Here is a 20749-nt window from a genome sequence, read left to right as displayed (position 1 = left end):
TAGTATTTTGAAGAGCATGCTGGACAAAAAGAAGGTATTGAGAGTATTCAGATACGTAGATGATTTCCTAATTCTGTTAAACAGACAGGATCCACCAGGCCATCAAGGAACTGACAAAGAGATTCTAGAAGTTTTTAGGAAACATAGCCATGGTTTGGAGTACACCTGTGAACTACCAAAAAACAATAAGTTACAATTTTTAGACCTCGAGCTCAACCTGGGAGCCGAAGTGTACTGGAAGTACCACCCCCGAGCGCAGAAAGAGCTCTTGTCTTATGAGTCAGCCCACTCTAAGACAGTAAAAAGAGCGATAGCCACAGCGGCATTGCAATCGGCTGCCAGAAAATCATGTGAACATGGTATACGAAGCAGCTTCCAGCTGCAGATTGAAAGGCTAAAGGAAGCGGGATTCCCACAGACAGTTTTAACTTCAGTAGTATAATCCTTGCTCCAGAAGATAAAAGGTAAAGGAAGAAAAAACGTGCAACAACAAACCAGGAGATTAAGACCCGTGGTCATACCATACTCTCACCGTGTAGCCCACAACTTGAAGAAGGTCGCGAGTAAATTCAAAGTCCCGGTAGTTTTTTCAGCCCCTTCAAAACTTGCTAAATTGTGCGCTCGTGTCAACAACCAAGATACAAAACGCACGACCTGCGGCACCCAGCATACCGATCCACTTGTCAGTTGCAAGGAAGGGGTGGTTTATCAAATTCCACTCTCATGCCAAAAGGTTTACATTGGACAAACGGGGCGGTGTTTGAATGAACGACTAAAAGAGCATGAACGCTCACTAGACAAAGGGACAGGATCTAATATGGCCATCCATTGCAAAGAGTGCGGGTGCAAGCCTCGCCTAAGAGATAGCATTGTCCTGGAGAGAAGTCGAGACAGCGTTGCCCGTGAGCTGAAGGAAGCCTTCCACATTAAAAGGAAGGGCCTGGAGTGCGTCAGCGAACCGTCAAAAATATTGTATACAAGTGAACTGTCATTTTTAGAAGCCCTTGGTTAGAACTAAGCACGTTGATGCACCGCCTGCATGCGCTGGAAAAAAAATCTTATTCGTTAGCTTTCTAATGGGGTTACAGCGCTGTTTTGTGTATCGCTTAACCATTATCTTTTATGGTCTTGTGGCTCTATACACCACGTGTTTTTGTCGCATATGTCATCTTTTATTCGAGTTTCATCATCGTTTACAATCTATTTATCGCCTTTTTGCCTGGTTACCATGTGAATTTCGACAACGTGTGAGTTACGCCGCCAGATATGCCTATATATTGTGTGTTTCTTTCAATAAAACATCAGTTGTTAGTAAGCGCTCGTCCGTGTCTCTTCTTGTGTCGTCTGTTTGGCGCTTTAAATAATTTAGTTCATCCACCTTTACCCGGCGTAATGACATTGAATTCTTTGCATGATACCATGTTTAAGCTTGCGAAAGACTGCGCTACTATCCGACGCCTGCGTTAACATTTTCTAAATTTCAATGAGAGTTTTGCAAAGGATGTCGCTTCTGACAAGTGTAAAATACTAGGCAATTTCGGCTTGCGATACGGCTAGAGACTTGCACTGCGCGCTCGCTACGGGCTGTGTTAAACGATTAACTATTAAACGAAAAAGGGTGTCTAAGCCTTCACAGGGCATAGACACCCTTCGCTCTTTTAAAAAACTAAATCTTATGGACACTTGCAACAACTGAACCAATATAGTATGTTTACATATTTTTTAATGTTAAATATGGCTAATTCGGTCCTTCGTATTGCTTTGGTCATTGGTGTAACTGTTCGTTATTGTATAGTTTACTTCGTGCATTTTGGATACAGTTTGTCTTTCTCTTTCAAGCATACACGCAATGTTAACAGCATCAGTCCTAAGGATACTAATTCCAAGTGCTATATGCAAACCTCAACGCTGACGTAAACGTCTCGTAAATGTATTTCGCGGTTTCCAAACAGTGGGCTCACTTCCAGGATCGGTGAGCTAGGTGAAGTGCCTTTTCAGGTTGGCAGGCGACACGTTCCACGCGACATTTCTCATGTAGAAACGTTAATTTCTGAACAAGTCAACATCGCGTGCCGGGAAATTTCGCCAGTTACATATTCTTGCGAAAGGAGCGTAGCGCTTCTTAAATTCGTGTAAGAATGTGAAGTATACGCTGTACGCTATGGCATCTGTGCGTCCTGCATATAGCCTACACCGGTTGGCCTGCCACAGTATAGTTGTAGTGTATAGTTGTTGGCGCCGACATTCACACCTATATTCTAGGACCTTTCTCTACTTCACACGGCACGTAGACTCATGAAAGTGCATCACAACACCACCTATCGGGGTCTTTGCGCTTCAGTGGCACTCTCCCGACGATTGCTGATTAAATTAAGTTCCTGCGATTTTCGCTTCAACGCCACGATCCGATTATGAGGCACGCCATCGTGGGGATTCCGTATTCATTTTCACCACCTGGCATTCTGTAACGTGCGCCTGAATCAGCTGAATTTAACGTACGTGTACTTGTATTGTGCACCTGAAGTACACGAGTGTCTTTCCATTTCACCCCCATTGGAATGCGGGCGCCGTGGCTGCGGGATCGAAGCCGCGACCTCAGGCTCAGCAGCACAACGCCATAGCCACTGGGCTGGCGCGCTAGGTTGGTTCCTGATTGAAAATGCAACTGGGTGATCTCGGCGTCTGCACAAAAGCCCGGGGATACCCTATGTGCTTTTCTAAATTAACTCCTTGTCGAAGGAATCACCACGGGTCGTCATTGCACCACGGTGTGTTCTATAGTCGAGGAGCAGTGTTGTGCTTCATTGAAGGGACTCGAGGAGGAACTTCGAGCCGAGGCCCATTTGTAAATAGCACTGTGGGGTCAGTCTTAAAATGCAACCATAAATGCCGGGATATGAGGTGGTACCCTATAGGTTTTACTTCTTTTTACACCGAACGCACGTTAACGATTTGGAGAAATGAAAGGTTGGCGTCAGGTAACATTCCATATATTGGATTGCAGGCGGTTTTCGACGACAAAGTGCTGACCTATCACACGACGCTTCATGGTGGCGTCGAACTTTGTAGTTGGTTCGAATCGAGAGGTACAGACCAACCTGAGAGGTGTTGTTCGCACAAAAGTTGTTCTCCACAGAGAAGGGATTCGTACGCTTTCCCTCAACACGGTTGGCTACAAGAGGACTCATGCGACGATTATTTGCGGCGTTCATGAGGTGTATATTACTTCACAGCATCACGTTTGTTCGAGCAGTTCACATTATTTGCGTGTCAATGGCGGTAAGTGATTTTATTCATAACAGACACGGAGCAGCGATTGGCCATTTCTTGGATTTTGTATGCCTTCATATTGCCACATATTCTTCATAGAAAGGAAGAATATCCTTCCTAACCAAAGTGACGTAAGGAAGGATATCGTCCCAATTCTTGTGGTCAATGGCTACATACAGTGATAGCATATCACTGTATGCGTTCAGGCGTTCAGTCAGTCCATTTGTTTGGGGGTGATAAGCCGTCGTTTTGCGATGTGCAGTGCCACTTAACCTCAAGACTTCCTGGAGCATCTCGGCGGTGAAATCTGCCCCACGATCAGTAATGACGACCGCTGGCGCTCCGTGACGGAGGACGATGCTGTGCACGAAAAAGGGGGCGACGTATGCTGCGGTAGCTTTTGGGAGTGCCTTTGTTTCGCAGTACCATGTTAGGTAATTGGTAGCGACCACAATCCACCGATTTCCGGACGAAGACGTGGGGAATGATCTTAGCAAGTCCATACCAATCTGATGAAATGGCATCTGCGGTATTGTTATTGGTTGTAGCAGTTCTGATGGCCGCACAGGTGGAGTCTTACGTCGTTGGAAGTCACAACATGTGCGAACGTACTGCTTCACAGTCTTTGCGAGACGTGGCCAGTAGTAAGAGTGGCGGATTCGTGCCAACGTGCGTGTGTAGCCTAGGTGTCCGGACGATGGTTCGTCGTGACAGCCACGTAAAATATCGTCACGGAGCGAGGTCGGCGCAACTAGCAGGTATGTAGCTTGCGTATGGTCAAAGTTCTTCTTATAAGGGACGCCATCCCGGAAACAAAAGGAGGCTAGCGAGCGTGGGGAACTTCGAGGAAGACTTGACGTGCGCCCTTCCAGGTAGTCAATGAGAGGGCTGAGCTCCAAGTCGTCGTGCTGTTGTTGAGCCATGTCAGTTGCTGAAACGGCAGAAACAAAAGTGTCGTCCTCTTCAAGTACAGCGGAGCACTTCCGACTGGTCCACGTGAGAGACAGTCAGCGTCGGTGTGTTTGCGTCCTGACTTGCGTCCTGACTTGTGAATGACTGAAGTTCGCTCCTGTGCTGGTGACGTCAAATTCTTGCAGTCGAAGGCTCCATCGAACCAGGCGACCTGAGGTATCTTTGAGATTCGCGAGCCAGCAAAGAGAATGGTGGTCGCTGACTACTCTGAATGGGCGACCGTACAAGTATGACCTAAACTTTGTTATGGCCCAGACAACAGCTAAGCATTCCTTTTCTGTTGCAGAGTAATTTTTCTCGGCAGCGGATAACGTTTGACTCGCATAGGCAATCACATGCTCTACGTCATTTTGCCACTGAACCAAGACAGCTCCAAGGCCTACGTCCCGCTTCATATCAGAGGTAGGACTGCCGTCCATCGTAAGCATACGTTCGCTTACGCGGTAGGCCGCCGGATGAGCAAAACCGTGGGCAGAGACATCGCTGTTACATCGCTTCGACTTAGTGCTGAATTGAAACTATGAGCAATAGTAAATAAAAGGCTGAGACTAACCGCACGTTAGACGACAGTGAAGTGTCCAACAGCAACAAGTTTTAATAATGATTAGGCGTTTTCTTGTTTCATCTCGCATGGAGAATCATACCCTCAAAAGCGTGTGTAAAAACAATCATCCACAGCCCTATGCGCGAGGGAAAGCTGAAACCAGAAAAAAAAACGATAGAAGGCCTCAAAACACATCAATGACAAACTTGATGGTTGTCAGGGGCGGACACCACAATTCTATTTGCTACCACCCAATAGAGTCTCATGACGAGTATGAAAATTCATGTTATTGCGCGCATTACACAGCCTATCAGACATTAAGCAGAAGTCCGCAGCACAGCACAGCCTTCCACAGCAGCGCACTCTCAATGAATTTTGAGATGACAAATCAGAGGGCGCCACAAATATATAAGCACGTGCCATCCTCGGATATCAGTTGTGACATATGGCCAATCAGCCGCAACAGCTCGTTCCAACGCCTACCTGCGTCAGCTCGAGCGGCGCAGATCGACATACTAATCGAAAACTGCTACTCCCCTATCGCAGAAAATGCATTCTTACGTCGGCGGCTGCGACGGCTATTTTGTGAATCGACTTACGTTATACTATTGGCGCAAGCACTGAAGTTCGCCCCTGTGCTACCATTACATACACGCTTTTTTACGACCAAAGTGCTCGTCTTTGCAACGTAGGGCATCGCGAGCTTGCTGATATTACGAACAGTTTTAGCTTTGCGAAAGTTCGCTCAGTGAATACCGCCCCTGAATCCCGCTCCTGACTGCCCTGTTCCGAAATGAATAGCAGATTGCTGCCCGCCCATCGCTCTGGCACTGGCTGCTCTGAGCTGCCGAGGAAAATGGTTTACTTGCGTATAATAGCTTCTTTTTTTAATTTAAAATTTTTTTTCGTGGCAGCATAACGTTGTCGAGCCATTTCGGCACGTGCACGAGATCGCTTTGCCAAGTTTTCTTCACTGAAGATCCATTTTAGCGGCATTTTTGTCCTCCCGTTGCACGCCGCCACGATTTTCTACCCTCCTCACCCGGTTATCTACTTTCACTGAGCCAGCCCGGCCCCTCCGAAACCCTCTCGACTTCTGCATGGTCCTCGCCTCTTGTCAGCCAATTGGATAAGAAAAACCTAACAAGGTAGGCAATGCTATTCGCTTTGAAAGCAAACAAAACTGACTTTCTATAAATGAGGAGAGCGTTTCATTGGCCTGTTCAAATAACGCTGCCGGTCACCGACCGATACTTGCGTCGCTGGCTATGTAAATTTGACGTCAGAAGATTGGAACAAAAACACATTGAAATAGTTTTACGTCCTACGGCCCAAGAAGTTGACGAATGTAATTAGTTTAATTAGTGAATTATTTGCTTTGCTCTTTGCTTAAAATGGTGTCCACCTGGGCATCTCTATAGTGATGCAATTTGAGAAATTTTTGTAGGCGTTGAAGATAGTGTTTGATGAAATTTGAAACGCCTTACAACACGCTGTTCGATATATTAGATTCCGCCTGCACCATCGAGCGGTTTTTCGGGCGCGGAATCGAGCAGAAAGAGGGATGTTCTTGCCTGGTTCCCCCCGCCGACTCCTCGAAACTAAAATAAGGAAAGCTTAGTCAATTCTGTAGTCGCTGACCGCACCCAAAGCACGGTACTAGTCAAGCCGTTAATTTGTCCAACATACATTTGCGGTTTGTAGTGTGTGTTCCACGCGTCAAACGCTTTCCTTTACGTGTCAAATAGCGACGCGGTAACGGGTGACGTCTTTCGCGGCGGATACGAATTTTCGACACTCAGGATGAACAGCTTCAAATAGCGCTAACTCGGCCCTTGATGTTTGCGCCGATGAAGGCGGCGATCGGTTGGGGAAATGCCGCGATAAATGACTGTTGCGAAGAAACTCAGCTACTATCATTCGGTTATTGAAGCACGACCGACGTTTGTTTAAGCTGACAGGTTATGCATATTCATCGTAATTTCGTATATTTGTAGGAGAACCAAGGCAATGGACAAATTACAGACTTACCAGGTCGCATGCAAGCATGTGTGCGTGCAGCAAAGCGTGTGTCAAGCATTTGTTCTTTCAGTTCTGCCCCTTGAAGAACACTGTCATTTATTTTCTGGTTATTTTAGTGAAATTCAATAGTCCGTGATCGTCTATGATATTGCCAGAATAAAATTTATGGATGCTGTGCTAAAGCTCCTTTACATTTTGTCAGTTTTTTTTTGTAAAAACCAGCGGCAAAATTCACTTATCGAACCTTAAAATTTCTGAGAACAGCGTTAAGAGGGTGCATTACATATAGCGCTGCACCCCCTGCCCATCCTTCTCAGTAAACGGAACTTCTGTCAATTGCAACATATTTCGTCGGTCCCTTGAGGTTCCGTTAACGAGATTCTATTGTAATTGCAAGCATAAGCGTGTGCTGCTTATATAGGCTGTAAGGAAGATACAGACATAGCAGGCCTGCGCTAAGCAGCTCCACATCAATGTAGCCCTTCACGTGACCTAGTAACACCAGTCATACAATTGACTGGTGTTACTAGGTCACTAAGTGTTACTAATTGTCAGTTAATGCTCAAGATGATGTTCACTTGAATGGCATTGTGCCCTGCTGTTCGGGTTATCAGTGACATGGTGAAATTTGCAGTTCTCCATTCCGTCAGAGGCGTGAGTGAGCAACAACTGCTCCAAAGATGTACGCCACAACAAGGGAACGTACAGGCGGGGATGTTGACAGCCACGCATTCTTGTGCGGCGTCTTCGGTTTGAAGGAAGGCATGCAGTGCGTATACGCTTCAGGTACTCCGGAGCTCGGAGGCGATCATCGATGCAGCCAACATAGCGGTGTCGTAAATCTCGATAGCACGAATTTGCCTCTTATTCTTTGCCTAGCTCTCCGCTTGTTGGTATAGACTAGTTGCTCATTTCTTAGACTGTCATCGATAGCCGCCAAAAATTAACCGGGAAATTGGATCACCGTGATGGTCTACAATATATCTGCGAGGTTCTCCGAAGGGTTGAAGGAGCAGTCATGATATATGCCGCGATTCTGGCTTTCCGGTTTCTCCAACGTATAATATATATATATATATATATATAATATATATAACAACTTATATGCAGCCACAGTCCGTGCCGAGATCCCGACGGGATGCTTCAGGACGTGTGATCGACAACACCTGTTGCTGCGTAGTCAGTGGTCCGGGCGAGCACACGGACGCCTGAGGGTGCGCCACGACAATGACATATTTCCGAGGGTCTTATTCTGCCCTCGCCACAATACTTCTCGCCCTCGTACCGCCGCTCTTATTCGCCAGCGAGTCACCATGCTCGGTCACCCGGCTTCAAGCAGCAATGCAGTCGGCAGACCTGGAGGTTGGCGCCCGATGTCGCAACCACACACTGCTGTACGTGCAAGAGTTCCGCCGCGGTGCACCATGGGCGCTGAAAAGTAAGTCATCGCACGTTTCTGTGCTCCAGGAGAGAGTGACAAGTGCCGCTACAAAAGAAAGTGCCAATATTCCCATGGTGTCGAGCTTATACCGTCGACAAAGACAAAGTGAGCTTAGGTGTTCTAGAACTCGATGTTGAAGACAGCCCTCGTAACACAGGTGAGATCGAAAGGGTGGTGTCGACCGGTGATAATTGTGTTACACGCCAACACGAAGAACTTATTTCACTTGTGCTTTACGTTAATATCGAAGGCCTTTCGATATTCATTAGTGCACCAGAGTTACACTGCGAGAAGGAGCATAGACCAGCCACAGTTAGCACATTATTTCGCGGGCAGAAAATCTCGCTGGAAAACGGGAACACGAAACATGATATGAAGAAAAATACAGAACATTTCGTAGCGCCTCTATTTTTTTTTCGGGTCTCACAGCCGGAGTGTGCAGCAGCAGACTGTTTTACGTTCCGAATGGGGTTTATGGTACGTCACACGCAACAGATCGACGAAAGTACCGCATGTCTTGTAATAGGTGTACATTGGTTAAATACCTTTCCAATTAAGCTTTTCAATTAAGTTTTTTTTCGTTGGCTTATGCCAACGAAAAAAAAAAAACTTGAACATTGTCCACTGAATGCACTCTTTAAGGGCAAAGACGCATAAAGGATAGCAGCGGTGAAACAGACCGGCATGACATCGAGAGGTTTGCGGATCGTTGCGGTTGCCTCCTCTCAAAGACAGTCAGATGGGTACATAGTTGTACTGTGAATAAGACAAAAATGAAGGCTACACTTGTTCGAATAGGTTGCTGCGGGATTGATATTGTAGCCTTAAGTTTCAGTCTGAGTGGGCCCCAGCTAGTCCAACTGGACACGAGCCTAATTCTAAGTCAGTCAAAGTGAGACTTAGTTGGCGTGAGTTTGAGCCTGAATGTGTCGAGGAGTCCGCGTAAGTGTGAATCTGAGTTGGTATGATTCGAGGCGAGTTGCAGTAAAACGTGAGTGCGAGTCAGAGCGAGTCCCAGTCAATCGGAAATTGCGTGAATCGGGGAAAATTCAACTCTCAATCACATGCTATACAAATTGTCTCTGAGTTCGTGAGGCTTCATGCGAAGTCTAGTCTACATGATAATGATTGATTCTGGCTCTTTGTATCTACGAGCAGAGTTGAACCCATGAATCTGTAAGCCTTAAGAGCTGGTGAGTTCAGGAATCTGAATGTGTCCGTGAGTGTGCGAGTCTGAGCGAGCCAGCCTGAGTATAATTTTGAATAACCAGGCTGAGTCTTACTTTGGTGAGTGTGACCCTAAGTGTAGCACTAAACTTAGTATTCGAACTTTTGTTCTGGGCGTTACATAAGCAAAATTGCAAGCGTATTTACATACACTGCTGCTCTAATGCGAGAAATTACAGGGCCGGTTTGTGCAGGTATAAGTAGAATAATTCGAAAGTGAAGTAAGTAATTTATTAGGTAAATATGCAACATCGTCTAGTAAATATATCACGTTAAAACGCAATATGTGACTAGAAACAAACAAGACTGCTGAAATATAAACACACAAATTATGGAAAATATTCCGCTAACACTAATATATCTTGCAAGGTCCTTCCCAAACACATTAAGGGTTAATCAGTTCTTCATCTAAGATTAGTACAAGAGCATGTTCAACAGCTGAAACAAGAGAAATAATACATGACGTGTAACATACGTAGTCGCTATAAAAACTGATTAGCATTAAAAAAAAGCATCGCGCACTTATATACTAACGCGTAAACACATTTTGTAATGCCTTTAAAGACTCATCAGTGGTAAATGTGCAAGGGATCCATCAACTTTATTCCACATTTCAATTGTCTAAACAAAAAAATAATAAAAGAAAAAATAAAGGAAACTTTAAAGCAATCCAGGTGTTACCTAAATTGGACGATGTTTAGCGGGTTCGTACGACCAGAATGGCGGGCGCACGCTGCCTGTAAAACAGATGGTTGCTGCAACAGAAATAATTGCCATTCCAATCCTATTGCCTGCATTTGCAAATTCCGTGAAGCAAAACACATTTCCAACATGTGTTATGCTAAAGGCTGCAATTCATTAGATATACACCAGCAAATTACACAATCTAAAAGGGAGGTAAACGTCAATGGTAACTGGTCACCAAGGCTTATGTGGAGCATAAGCCTTTTCTTTCAGAAAAGAAGCGGAAACAGACTGTTTAAAAGAAAAGCAACGGAAAAGAGAGAAACCGTCATAAAGACACCACACTCAAAGCTCCGTTGACAAGGAAGACAGGTCAGGACTGGGTGCCTTTCAGTCTGCTTAGCGCAAGTCAGTGTGGAGGTCCATCCAGGCCAAAAGCCAGGAAACAGAGCGTAGGCGGTAGGCTCCTTTTTTAATAAAAATTAAAAAAAGGAGTGGTCCTAACACTGATCCTTGAGGAACGCTGGTGGTTACCATGTACGAAGAAGACGTTTGGCCGTTGACGTTAACAAAACATGATCTGCCAATAAGATAACTCCGCAAGAGATTTACAATTGACGAGTCAACACCAAAGTGCGTAAGCTTGATGAGAAGTAGTGAGTGGTTTACCATATCAAAAGCTTCACTGTGGTCGCAATATATGATGTCTACTTGCCCCCTTTGAAGTACCGGCGCGGAGATATGTGTCATGAAGCTTGCGAGATTTGTGATAGTGGAGCGCGCGGCTGGTGAGGAAACCATGCTGATTCGGAATCAATGTGTTCTTCACAGTACAAGACAATACGTTGTGAAGAGCAAGCTCAAAAACCTTAGACGTGGCACAGAGAAGATAAATCGGGCGATAATTGGAGACATCGGTTTTACAGCCAGACTTAAATACAGGAAAAACACGAGCAGTTTTCCACATGCGAGGGAAAGTGGAAGTGTTTAGAGAGCTATTAAATATAGATGTCAATACTGGGGCAAATATACCGCCGTACGCTTTTAAGATTGCGGAAGGGATGCCATCAGGACCTCAAGATAGTAAATGCTTCAAGGGCTTAAGGCATTCGCTGATCAGCTTTGCATCAAACAACACAGGACTAGCTATAGGAGCCGTTGTGTGCTGCTGACTGACACCAGCGTTGAAACCTGAAGGTTTATATAAGGAAGAGAAATGGGCAGCAAAACAATCCGCGACTGCTTGGACTCGCCTGCTCGGCTAGAGTCGAGCAGGCGAAAACACTCTCCGCGATTACTAGTACGCTTGCGGATATACTTCCAAAATTCCGCCGGCTGGTCGGAGGCGCTCTTCTCCAAGAATGCAATATATGTGTCATGATCCCGCTTATAGAGGCGTTTGCAGAGAGTTCGAAAAAAGCGGAATTCTTCTCTCCACTCATTAGGCACAGGAATTCTGGATTTAGGGTGCGCGCGATCTTTATGCTTTAGCGCAGTTATAGGTTCAGATGAGAACCAGTGGGGATATTTAGAGCGCCTAGGACTGCACTGAGGAATGTATTGGCGCATACAGCTCAAAACAAGCTCCGTAAACTGATCTATTTGGTCATCAACATTGGTTTTATCTGTGACCAGAGACCAATCTCTGGTGGACAAGAAATCATACAAGCCAACATAATCACGCCGCTTGAAAGCAAAGCGAGAAGATTCATTAATGTCAGTGGGGAAGCTCAGCCTCAAGGCTGACACAGAGGCAGTTATCTTAAGTGAGGGGTGAAACTTATCGGGACGGACAAGGGAAATGTCCGAACGGGAGACATCTATAGCTTGAGCATTCGAGAGGCAAAGGTCTAAAACGTTGCCACAGGAATTGGTGATCAAGTTGTTCGGCCGAAGAGAACAGAAGGACAGAAAGTCTAACAACAGGCTGCATTTGTTCTCTATGTAATGATTATAATGAGAATATGTAAGCGTGTTCCAATCAATTCCTGGTGTGTTAAAATCACCAAGGACGATTACTCTGTGCTTGCGATGGGAGGATAAGACACTTTTAATAGAAGATATGACCTCATCAAGCAAAGCAGGAGAAATATACGGTGGAACGTAGAAGGTTCCGATTAACAATTTTTCACAGCGCGCTAGGCTGACTGCAAGCCAAATCGATTCCTGTACACTTTCTATGTCGCTGTTACACATGTCAGTGAGCTGTCAACGGCAATAAGTATGCCACCACCTTTTTGTTTAACTCCACTGAAGTCCAAGTCACGGCGAAATACTTTATAACGTAGCGGAAAAAAATCTGAGGAGGAAATTCCATTTCAGAGCCAAGTTTCGGAAATAAAAATAAGAAAGGAAGACGAAATGACATTGGCGAAAAATTCACGTGCCTTGGTGCGAAGTCCACGAACGTTTTGGTAGGAAATGTCCAGATTACACACCACTTTGATCGTTTGGGGTCTTCTCTGAAGCATGAAGCATACCGTCGTGTAGCACCTCACGGAACGGCTTGAACAGGCATCCCATTGGCCACATAGACGGGTCGTTCAGGCACTTAAGAGTTTCATCGTCGATGACTTCATCAGCGCAGACGAGAAATGAGGCATACGAATTACGCCTCGTCTTGAGGCGTTTGCAGGCAATCGGCGGTGCTCCGACGTTTCACAGATGACCAGTCAGATCCGCAGACGTCGTATTATGAGAAAGCCTGGACACAAAAATGGCTTTCGGTCGCGGGGCGCGTTTCGCTACAGATATGGCCTTGCTCTCCCCAGCTCCAAAACAAGCAGGCTGACGTTCACTCCGAGTTGCCTTGGAGAGATGGTCAGCGGTGACAGCACTCGGCAAAGCAGTCTGGAGGGTCGCAGCATACGTTTTCTTGGACGGGTGGAGCGGCAGCACAGTAGGAGAAATGGACGGCATCACAGTAGGAGAAATGGGAGACGGCTTGCCAAGCGCTTCACGCAGGGAACGCACCTCGACCCGTAGCGCACCTACAGTCTCAGGCCTGCTGAGCGGATGCCAGCGCGTTTTCCCCATGCAGACGCTCATTGTTACTCCGCAGTCGCGCCACCTCATCGCTGAGGAAGGATATTCCCTCGAACGCCTGAAAGAGAAGGCCACGGAGGGCAGCCATGTCACCAACCACCTCAAAACCGGTCCCGACGAGAGCAAGGCCCTGTGAAGGGGTCGCCGATGGGGAAGTAGCGGGCGAGTTGGCATCGCTAAGCCTAGCCGCTGGAATGTCGGCGCGGCCGGCGTTCTGGCACAGGTTATACGTGAGACATGCGTTCACATGCCCCCACTCCCTCTCACTTGCGCGTGCCTGATCACGTGACCTCCAACATTAGGCGCGCGCGGGAAGATTGCGCACATCAAGCCACCGTCCTTCTCGGCTCACCCTCGCACGCTTTCCCTCGCACCCACAGCTTCTCGAGTGTAAAAGGAGATCTCACCCGAAACATCCACTGCCATTCGTCTAAAGGCAGTGGCTGTTTCGGTAGGGATCTATTGAAAGAGCTTTACGACACGTATATATAGCCACCTGTTTTGGACCACCCATGTTCCATGAGCCGGCTGTTCTCTACGGAATTGCTCAATTAAAAAACAGCAAGGCGTACCTAAATATCCTCACTCTAGCAAATATTCTTCTTAAAGCGCATACACCTTTTATTACAGCGAAAATGTATATAGATAGGTTTTCATGTATTTTTTCGTTTTTGTACGTCGACAATATATGAGCATGAGCCGATCCCGAAGGCAGTGCAATACCGGGCCGACCCGCGGCTGAGGTGAAGCAGGCTTGATAATAATAATAATAATAATAATAATAATAATAATAATAATAATAATAATAATAATAATAATAATAATAATAATAATAATAAATTAAATAAATAAATTAAGAAGCCTTGTTTTAAGTCAAGGCGTATACTGGAATCGTTTGTGAGCAGCACATGGGCTTGCGAGCAGGAGGCGTTGCCGCATACGCAAAGAACAATATGTATGTACAACCTTACACTCTTGACTCGCAAGAGGACAATGCCACCGACTGTAGGGATCTATGTGCCGTACAAACGAAAGACGGAGTTGTGGTATCCACTGTATATATATCTCCAGGCACACCCAAGTGTGATATCGAGAAGTTCATGACCCCCAACATTAGGCGCGCGCGGGAAGACGGCGCACATCAAGCCACCGCCCTTCTCGGCTCACCCTCGCACGCTTTCCCTCGCGCCCATAGAATACGGCGCGGGGGGAGCGAGAGGATCTTATCGCACTTCCACTTTGTAAGGAAAGACGGCTACGGCGAAAGTTCACTTGTAGTATCAATATAATTGCTATCGCAATAATAGTACATAGAGAGCAGGCAGTTTCTCAGGTGATGGTGATGGCAGACACAAGAAACACGTTCAACCTGCAGTGTTCGACAGCTCGGCAAAGCCAGAGAGTGGGGTCCTCACGGGCGGACTCACTTCTTTGGGTTTCTACTCGGAGTGTCTGGGAGCACTGCCAAGGATGCCTGTCATCCACGAGCCCCAAGTGAAGAAAGGGGTGCCGCCATTTGCGAGCCAGTATTGTCTTCTCACGATCGGGTTGCCCGACGAGGACGCACCATCGATCACTGAGAAGGTGAGCATGGGCCACGTGTGTGTGTGTGTGTCTAACTTTCACAGCTGCCTACGCGTTGTATCTGCTACGCCTCTTAAAAGGACACTAGCACTTCTAAATGCTTTCGGGGCGATCCGATCAACCTCCCGTGGCACACATAGTACTCGAGGCACTTTGCGTGTATTCGTGCGCATCTTTCACGCTCGGAAAACAGATTTATGTAGCACGTATTGAGCAACAGAAAGCTATATCTGGAGTTTCTCAAGTTGCTCTACAATTTTATCACTGACGCTTTTCATTTTAATAGAATATTTGCTGAAGTTGATTAATTATTAAGAATAATTATGTTTTTAGGCGGAATGCAAAAAATAATTGGACTATCTCCAAGCGACGGCGAACAACATTACCTTGGTTCTCCCCAGCTACGTAGCATTTGCATACTTTTAATGTTTGGCCCAAGTTAAGTGAAACACCCCGTATAATGCTTTGTGATGCAGCTGCATTCAGTCGGGCGTCCCCGGAAGTTCCCCTCTGTCTTCGCTTCCTCCCGTGTTACTTCTCGGGAAAGGGACCTGCCGTTCGGGTGGCGCGTGCTTTTTCTGACTCGGATCTGGAGCGTCTGGCAATGCGACTCGGAGGATAGACCGACCTCCCGAATTTACCATAAGTTCCACGCTTTTCACCTAGATTAGGCCGGCTCGGTTATCGAGGGGTTGTTAGCCCGCTGACATAAAACAGTTGCACGCAGTCTTGTACACGCAAACACGCTCACACACACAGGTCATGGGCGAGACCTTAACGACGGCAGATGGTAGTCAGCTTAGCAGCACATGCGCTGAGCAGAGACCGCATTAGGCATCCTCATTTTAAGTGTGTTGCCATCATACAGACGCTGCGCTGCGATGATATAGGCCGCGAACAAAGTACTGTTTTACGTATATTCTCACTCCAAGTGTATAGCTTGTAAGCAGAATCTCAATTATGTCGTTCTCCTTGTTGGCTCAGCGACTATTGCGTTCCACTGCTGATGGTGGGTTCGACTGCCGGCTGAGGCAGCCATGTTCCAATCGTGGCTGAGAACAAAAGCGCCCGTTTACATTGATTTTGGTTCATGCTAAATTAATGCCACAGGAGGACAAACCTAATAGCGAGCCCCGTCTACTGAGTCCCTGTTAGCCTTTGTGGTGTGGTGGCACCTCTGGGCCGAGAGAGATGAAGGTTCTCAGGCAGCAACATAATCAAAGCAGATAAATGAAGCAGACGGGATTTCGCCCAAGGTAATTGTCATCCACCAGACTCTAGCACGAAGCTACAAGAGAAACTGAATGCGGGTTTATAAGATGGGAAGCATCACAGTTGTAGAAAAATTCGTTCATGTTCCGAGGATTGAAATCTGGACCAACGCCTCTACGAGACGGTCGCTCTACCATCTGAGCTTTAACCGGGGGGCGCTCCGATCACAGAGGCAGGCCGAATTAATCAATAACTTGAAGCACAGTGATTTAAATAAGGCCAATAGTTCTGTGCGGGCTGTCGTTTTCTGAATGAATTCTGGACTATTACAGGCGAAAACCACGATTTGATTATGAGACACGCCGTAGTGGGGGACTCCGGATTAATTTTGACCACCATGTGATCTTTAACGTGTCCCCAATGTGGGTATGGTTGGATGGATGTAAAACTTTAAAAGTAGGGGACACAGGCGTTTTTGCTTTTCGCCCCCATCAAAATGCGGCCGCCGCGGCCGGGATTTGATCCCGCGACCTCGTGCCTAGCGGTGCAATACCATAGCCGCTAAGCCACCGCGGCGGGTGCTGCCTTTTCTCTATCATGAAATTGAAATGGAAATTTGGCATGCACCCGACAAATGGACGTGTTCTCTGGCCATCTTCCGGGCTTCTACAGAACTGCTTTGCGAGATTCTAAAAAGGGGGTTCGTGTCCTCTAAGCCTCGTCTCTACAGCGGTTAAACCTCGCGAATCAAAGCATTCACAACGCATTTATTTCATTTCATTGGAGTGTAGTGCGAAGTGATTGCATTTTCACAGGCAAAAGTTAACAGTTGAAGATAAGTGATTAAATAAATCACTATTGGCATTGCAGGCATAAATTGAGTATGCGAGGTATTTCTACCTCAATTCTCATCCCGTCAACGTATTTAACGCTAAAGAAGGCAAAGGAAAGTAAAAAAACAGTGTGTAGCTAGGCAAGGTAAACAAAATAAATGGAAAGGTTCTCGCTGCATGCACGAGCCTTCACAGAAACTGAAACATCTCTTGTGTGTATAAAATTAGTATGAATTTAAACACTATATTGACAAGCACCTCACTTCCTTGAAACTTTGCTCCATTGCAACTATGGTAATTCAAATGGATTCTGCGTCAAATCTGTGCTCATATTCACGATGTCGCATATTCAGTCATGAGCACTAAACATGTAAAAAAAATTAGGGCAATTCAAACATTCTATTACCTCTACATTCTTTCCTTGTTGCGTAAATCTTTTGTGCAAGCAAATGCATGGTTTTTCTGACACATTAAAACACTTAGTAGTTTATTCCACGCATTGTTCTTTGTGCTGTTTCACATCCATCTTCTGATATTTTATGCGTTTTTAATTAAATGGGATGAACTATCTTCTCAGGTGTAGAGCACAGGCGCTATCACAAGTTCTCCGGCGGGCGAATAGCGCCAGACATATTCTCGCGTTAAAATGTAAGGATTCACGTTTTGAAGCTAATCGCGGTTTTTATCCTCAACGCAGCATGTCCCTGACTTCTTATGGGATCAGATACGGGGAAAGAACATTCGTTTCGGAATCTGCATCCCTTCGACATGCAATGAAGAAGATGCCAATAACATTGGTATCCAACGTAAGTGCGAAACTCATTACCATCCCAATGTTGGGAGCTTTCCTGAGATAAATTTTTTTTCCTCTTTACTCTGACATCGTGCGTCTATTTCTTCACTGCTATTCTCAAAAATATACTAGTCACGGTGCAGTATTGTGCCAAAATCTTATGCAAAGTTGGTCACGTGGACTTGCTCATGTATCCAACAAGCCTTGGCTTCCTTGCGGCTGAAATTTGGGACATCAAAAACTAGTGAGAGTACAAAACAGACGCTCAAACGTTGCTTTTCCGGAACAGCTAATCACATTGTCAGTTCATTGGCCTACTATTGTACTCCTGCTTCCTCAAATTTAAATTAATTAGCCAAATTATGGGGTCTTAGGTGCCAAAACCACAACATGATTATGAGGCACGCCGTAATTTAGATCACCTACGGTTCTTTAACGTACACGCAATGCACGGTAGATGGGTGCTTTTGCATTTCGCCGCCATTGAAATGCGGCCGCCGCTGCCTGGATTTGATCCCGCGCCAAAGCCACTACGCCACCATCGCCGATGCTCTCTTTTCTTTTTCTGTGCTTTTTCTTGTCTTTTTTTTGATAATGAGACATCTGAACCGGCTGCACACTGACCTACGCACACTTGACCACTTGGTACGACGCTCTTTGTGAGCTGCTGTACGTTCTTGAACCGTAGTGGTGTCCCACCTGCGCTTTGCACGCTACTAAGGCCTTTATAGTGTACCTGCGGGATAGAGACCTGAAAGAGACTGTGATTGGCTCATGTACTGTGGCATTTCGCGTGGTTGGTTGCTTGTGTGTGAGCCTTTTATTTTTCAGCGAAGAGGTATATGGCTAGGGTTCCGTTAATTTTTCTTGTTTGTGCGTCAACAATAAAAGTACGCCTAGGTGAGCATGGGCCGAGCCCGGTCACGCTACATGGTGGCACTGGAACTTCTCGGGTGTAAAAAGAGATCCCACCCGAAACAGCCACTGCCATTTGTCGAAAGGCGGTGGCTGTTTCGGATGGGATCTAATGAAGGAGGTTTACGTACGGTATTTATAGTACCTGTTATTGGACCACCCATGTTTCATGAGCAGACTGTTCTCTACGGAATTGCTCAATGAAACAGAGAGTGGTGCCTCAATGTCCTCACTGCAGCACATATTCATCTTAAAGCGCATAAGTCTTTTATTGCAGCGAAGATGTATATCGATAGGGTTCCATGTATTTTCCCTTTTGTACGTCGACAGTAACATAGGTGAGCGTGGGCCGATCCCGGAGGTAGTGCAAAACCGGGCCGATCCGCGGCGGAGGTGAAGCAGGCTTCAATCATTCCTCCTCTAAAGATAATAATAATGATAACCAATGATAAATTAAAATAATAAATCAAGATGCATTGTTTACAGTCGATGGGTATACCGGAATCGTTTGTGAACAGCACATGGACTAACGAGCAGGAGGCAATGCCTATACGCAAGGTACAAAATGTATGTACAACCCTACACTCTTGACCCGCAAGAGGACAATGTCACTGACTGTGGGGATGTCTGTGCCGTACAAACGAAAGACGGAATTCTGATATCCGCCGTAAATATATATCCAGACACACTCAAGTGTGATATCGAAAAGTTTTCCGACCACGCACTTTGCATGGGTTAGCCGTTATGACACTACCCCTGTGATCATAGGTGGAGACTTCAATGTGGACGTTTCAACACCAGACAGGAAATTGTTCACTCACTTTTTTGCTAGAAGAGTTTGATTTGAAGTGTCACACCAATCCTAGTCACTCACCTACGCAACAACGGTCATGTATAGATTTAACTTTGGCCAAGAATCTGTCTAAGGTTGTAACCGAACCAATCAGTGTATATCACAGTAATCAAAAAGTTGTCCTCACTACCATTACTAAATGACGAACATAAATACATGTTCCTTTGTCTAACCCTGTTTGATGTGCTACAGCTTCGTTGGTCATCCACCTTCGCAGAGCGGAATGGCTGCTCAATGTTTTTTTTTTCTTTCCATCTCTCCATTTTCCTCATCCCTCATCAATTTCATATCTATGCCACCTGAAAAAGCATACCAAGGCTGCCGCTAAGCTATCTGTCCCTCCCTGTCTTAATCGCATTGAACCTAACTGCACACATCAGTCTCCCCTAGAATAAACTGTGAAATGTGCAATTTTCATGTGGGCTGTTTTATTTTATTGTTAACAGATTTCTTAAAAATTAAACAAAAGTTTGCGTAATTAACTTTTGAACTAATTACTTTGCGGTAGATATTGAAATTTACGAATTGTAGCCGTTGACCTCGAAGTCATACCACTTGGAATGACTTCTGATGATAACAACAGTTTGAAGAAATGCCTTCCCAAGTGTTTCTGCCGAAACGCATTAGTATTCCCTGATTTTTGAGCTTCACTGCAAGAAAAGGAGTGGTAAAAAAGTGGAACATTTTTACCGCTAGTTTGACAGCGCTTTTCTCAAAATAGGTGCTAGTTTCAAAATTTCTTCCAAGTAGAATTGCCTATGAAATCACTGGCTTCAGTTCGTATATTACTAAATACTTATAAAGTTGATTAGTTTGTTAATCAGTCATTTATGCAATTTAGATTTTTATTCTAAGTAATATCTCCTTCGAGTAATCTAGATGAATGAGTAGATTTTAGCTATTGGCTACAGGCGATTTTCTCTTAAATTATGTTAACGTTAAAAAAGAAAGACACCCGGTATATGGGCTAACACGTTTGACTTGGTTTGCGTTAAAAATAAGCTTTGTTCTCATCATACCGTGATTCCCTATGCTGAAGAAAGTTGACGAGAGGCCGTGAGCTTCTTAGGGCGTTTTTTGTTGTCTATGCACTTATTTAGCAATGTTTTTATTGTTCGTGTACTCCTTTCGCACTCCTGCGAACTAGATGTTTACAACTGCGGCATTTTTTTTGTCGGCTCAGTTTCTCCGACGTGAGCACGGTGTTCATACCATCAGAATATTTCGTTGATTGGAAGCATGAGCCAGCAATTCAATCTTAGTCGTTTTCGTCTGAGCGAACAAAAAACTCGTAAAACGATTTTGCCTATATACGCTTGGCGAAACTGTCGTGACACAGATCTAAAGTGTTAAC

General features: G+C 45.5%; 1 protein-coding gene and 1 pseudogene across 1 annotated transcript in view; one reads left to right on the top strand and one right to left on the bottom strand.

Annotated features, from left to right (window-relative positions):
- Window positions 1-20749, top strand: part of LOC125942369 (nose resistant to fluoxetine protein 6-like) — a 165272-nt gene that overhangs the window by 55117 nt on the left and 89406 nt on the right. Inside the window, exons 2-4 of the mRNA XM_049660524.1 lie at window positions 7919-8246; window positions 14581-14789; window positions 17532-17640. Coding sequence (XP_049516481.1) covers window positions 8036-8246; window positions 14581-14789; window positions 17532-17640 — 529 coding nt within the window. The 5' untranslated portion in view covers window positions 7919-8035. The remainder of the gene's footprint in view (window positions 1-7918; window positions 8247-14580; window positions 14790-17531; window positions 17641-20749) is intronic.
- Window positions 18882-19017, bottom strand: LOC119437943 (U2 spliceosomal RNA; annotated as a pseudogene).

The sequence above is a fragment of the Dermacentor silvarum genome, chromosome 1 (genome assembly GCF_013339745.2).
Source record: "Dermacentor silvarum isolate Dsil-2018 chromosome 1, BIME_Dsil_1.4, whole genome shotgun sequence".
Classification (NCBI taxonomy): Eukaryota; Metazoa; Arthropoda; class Arachnida; order Ixodida; family Ixodidae; genus Dermacentor; species Dermacentor silvarum.
Note: the sequence above shows the minus strand (reverse complement) of the source record. Positions and strands in the feature narration are given on the sequence as shown.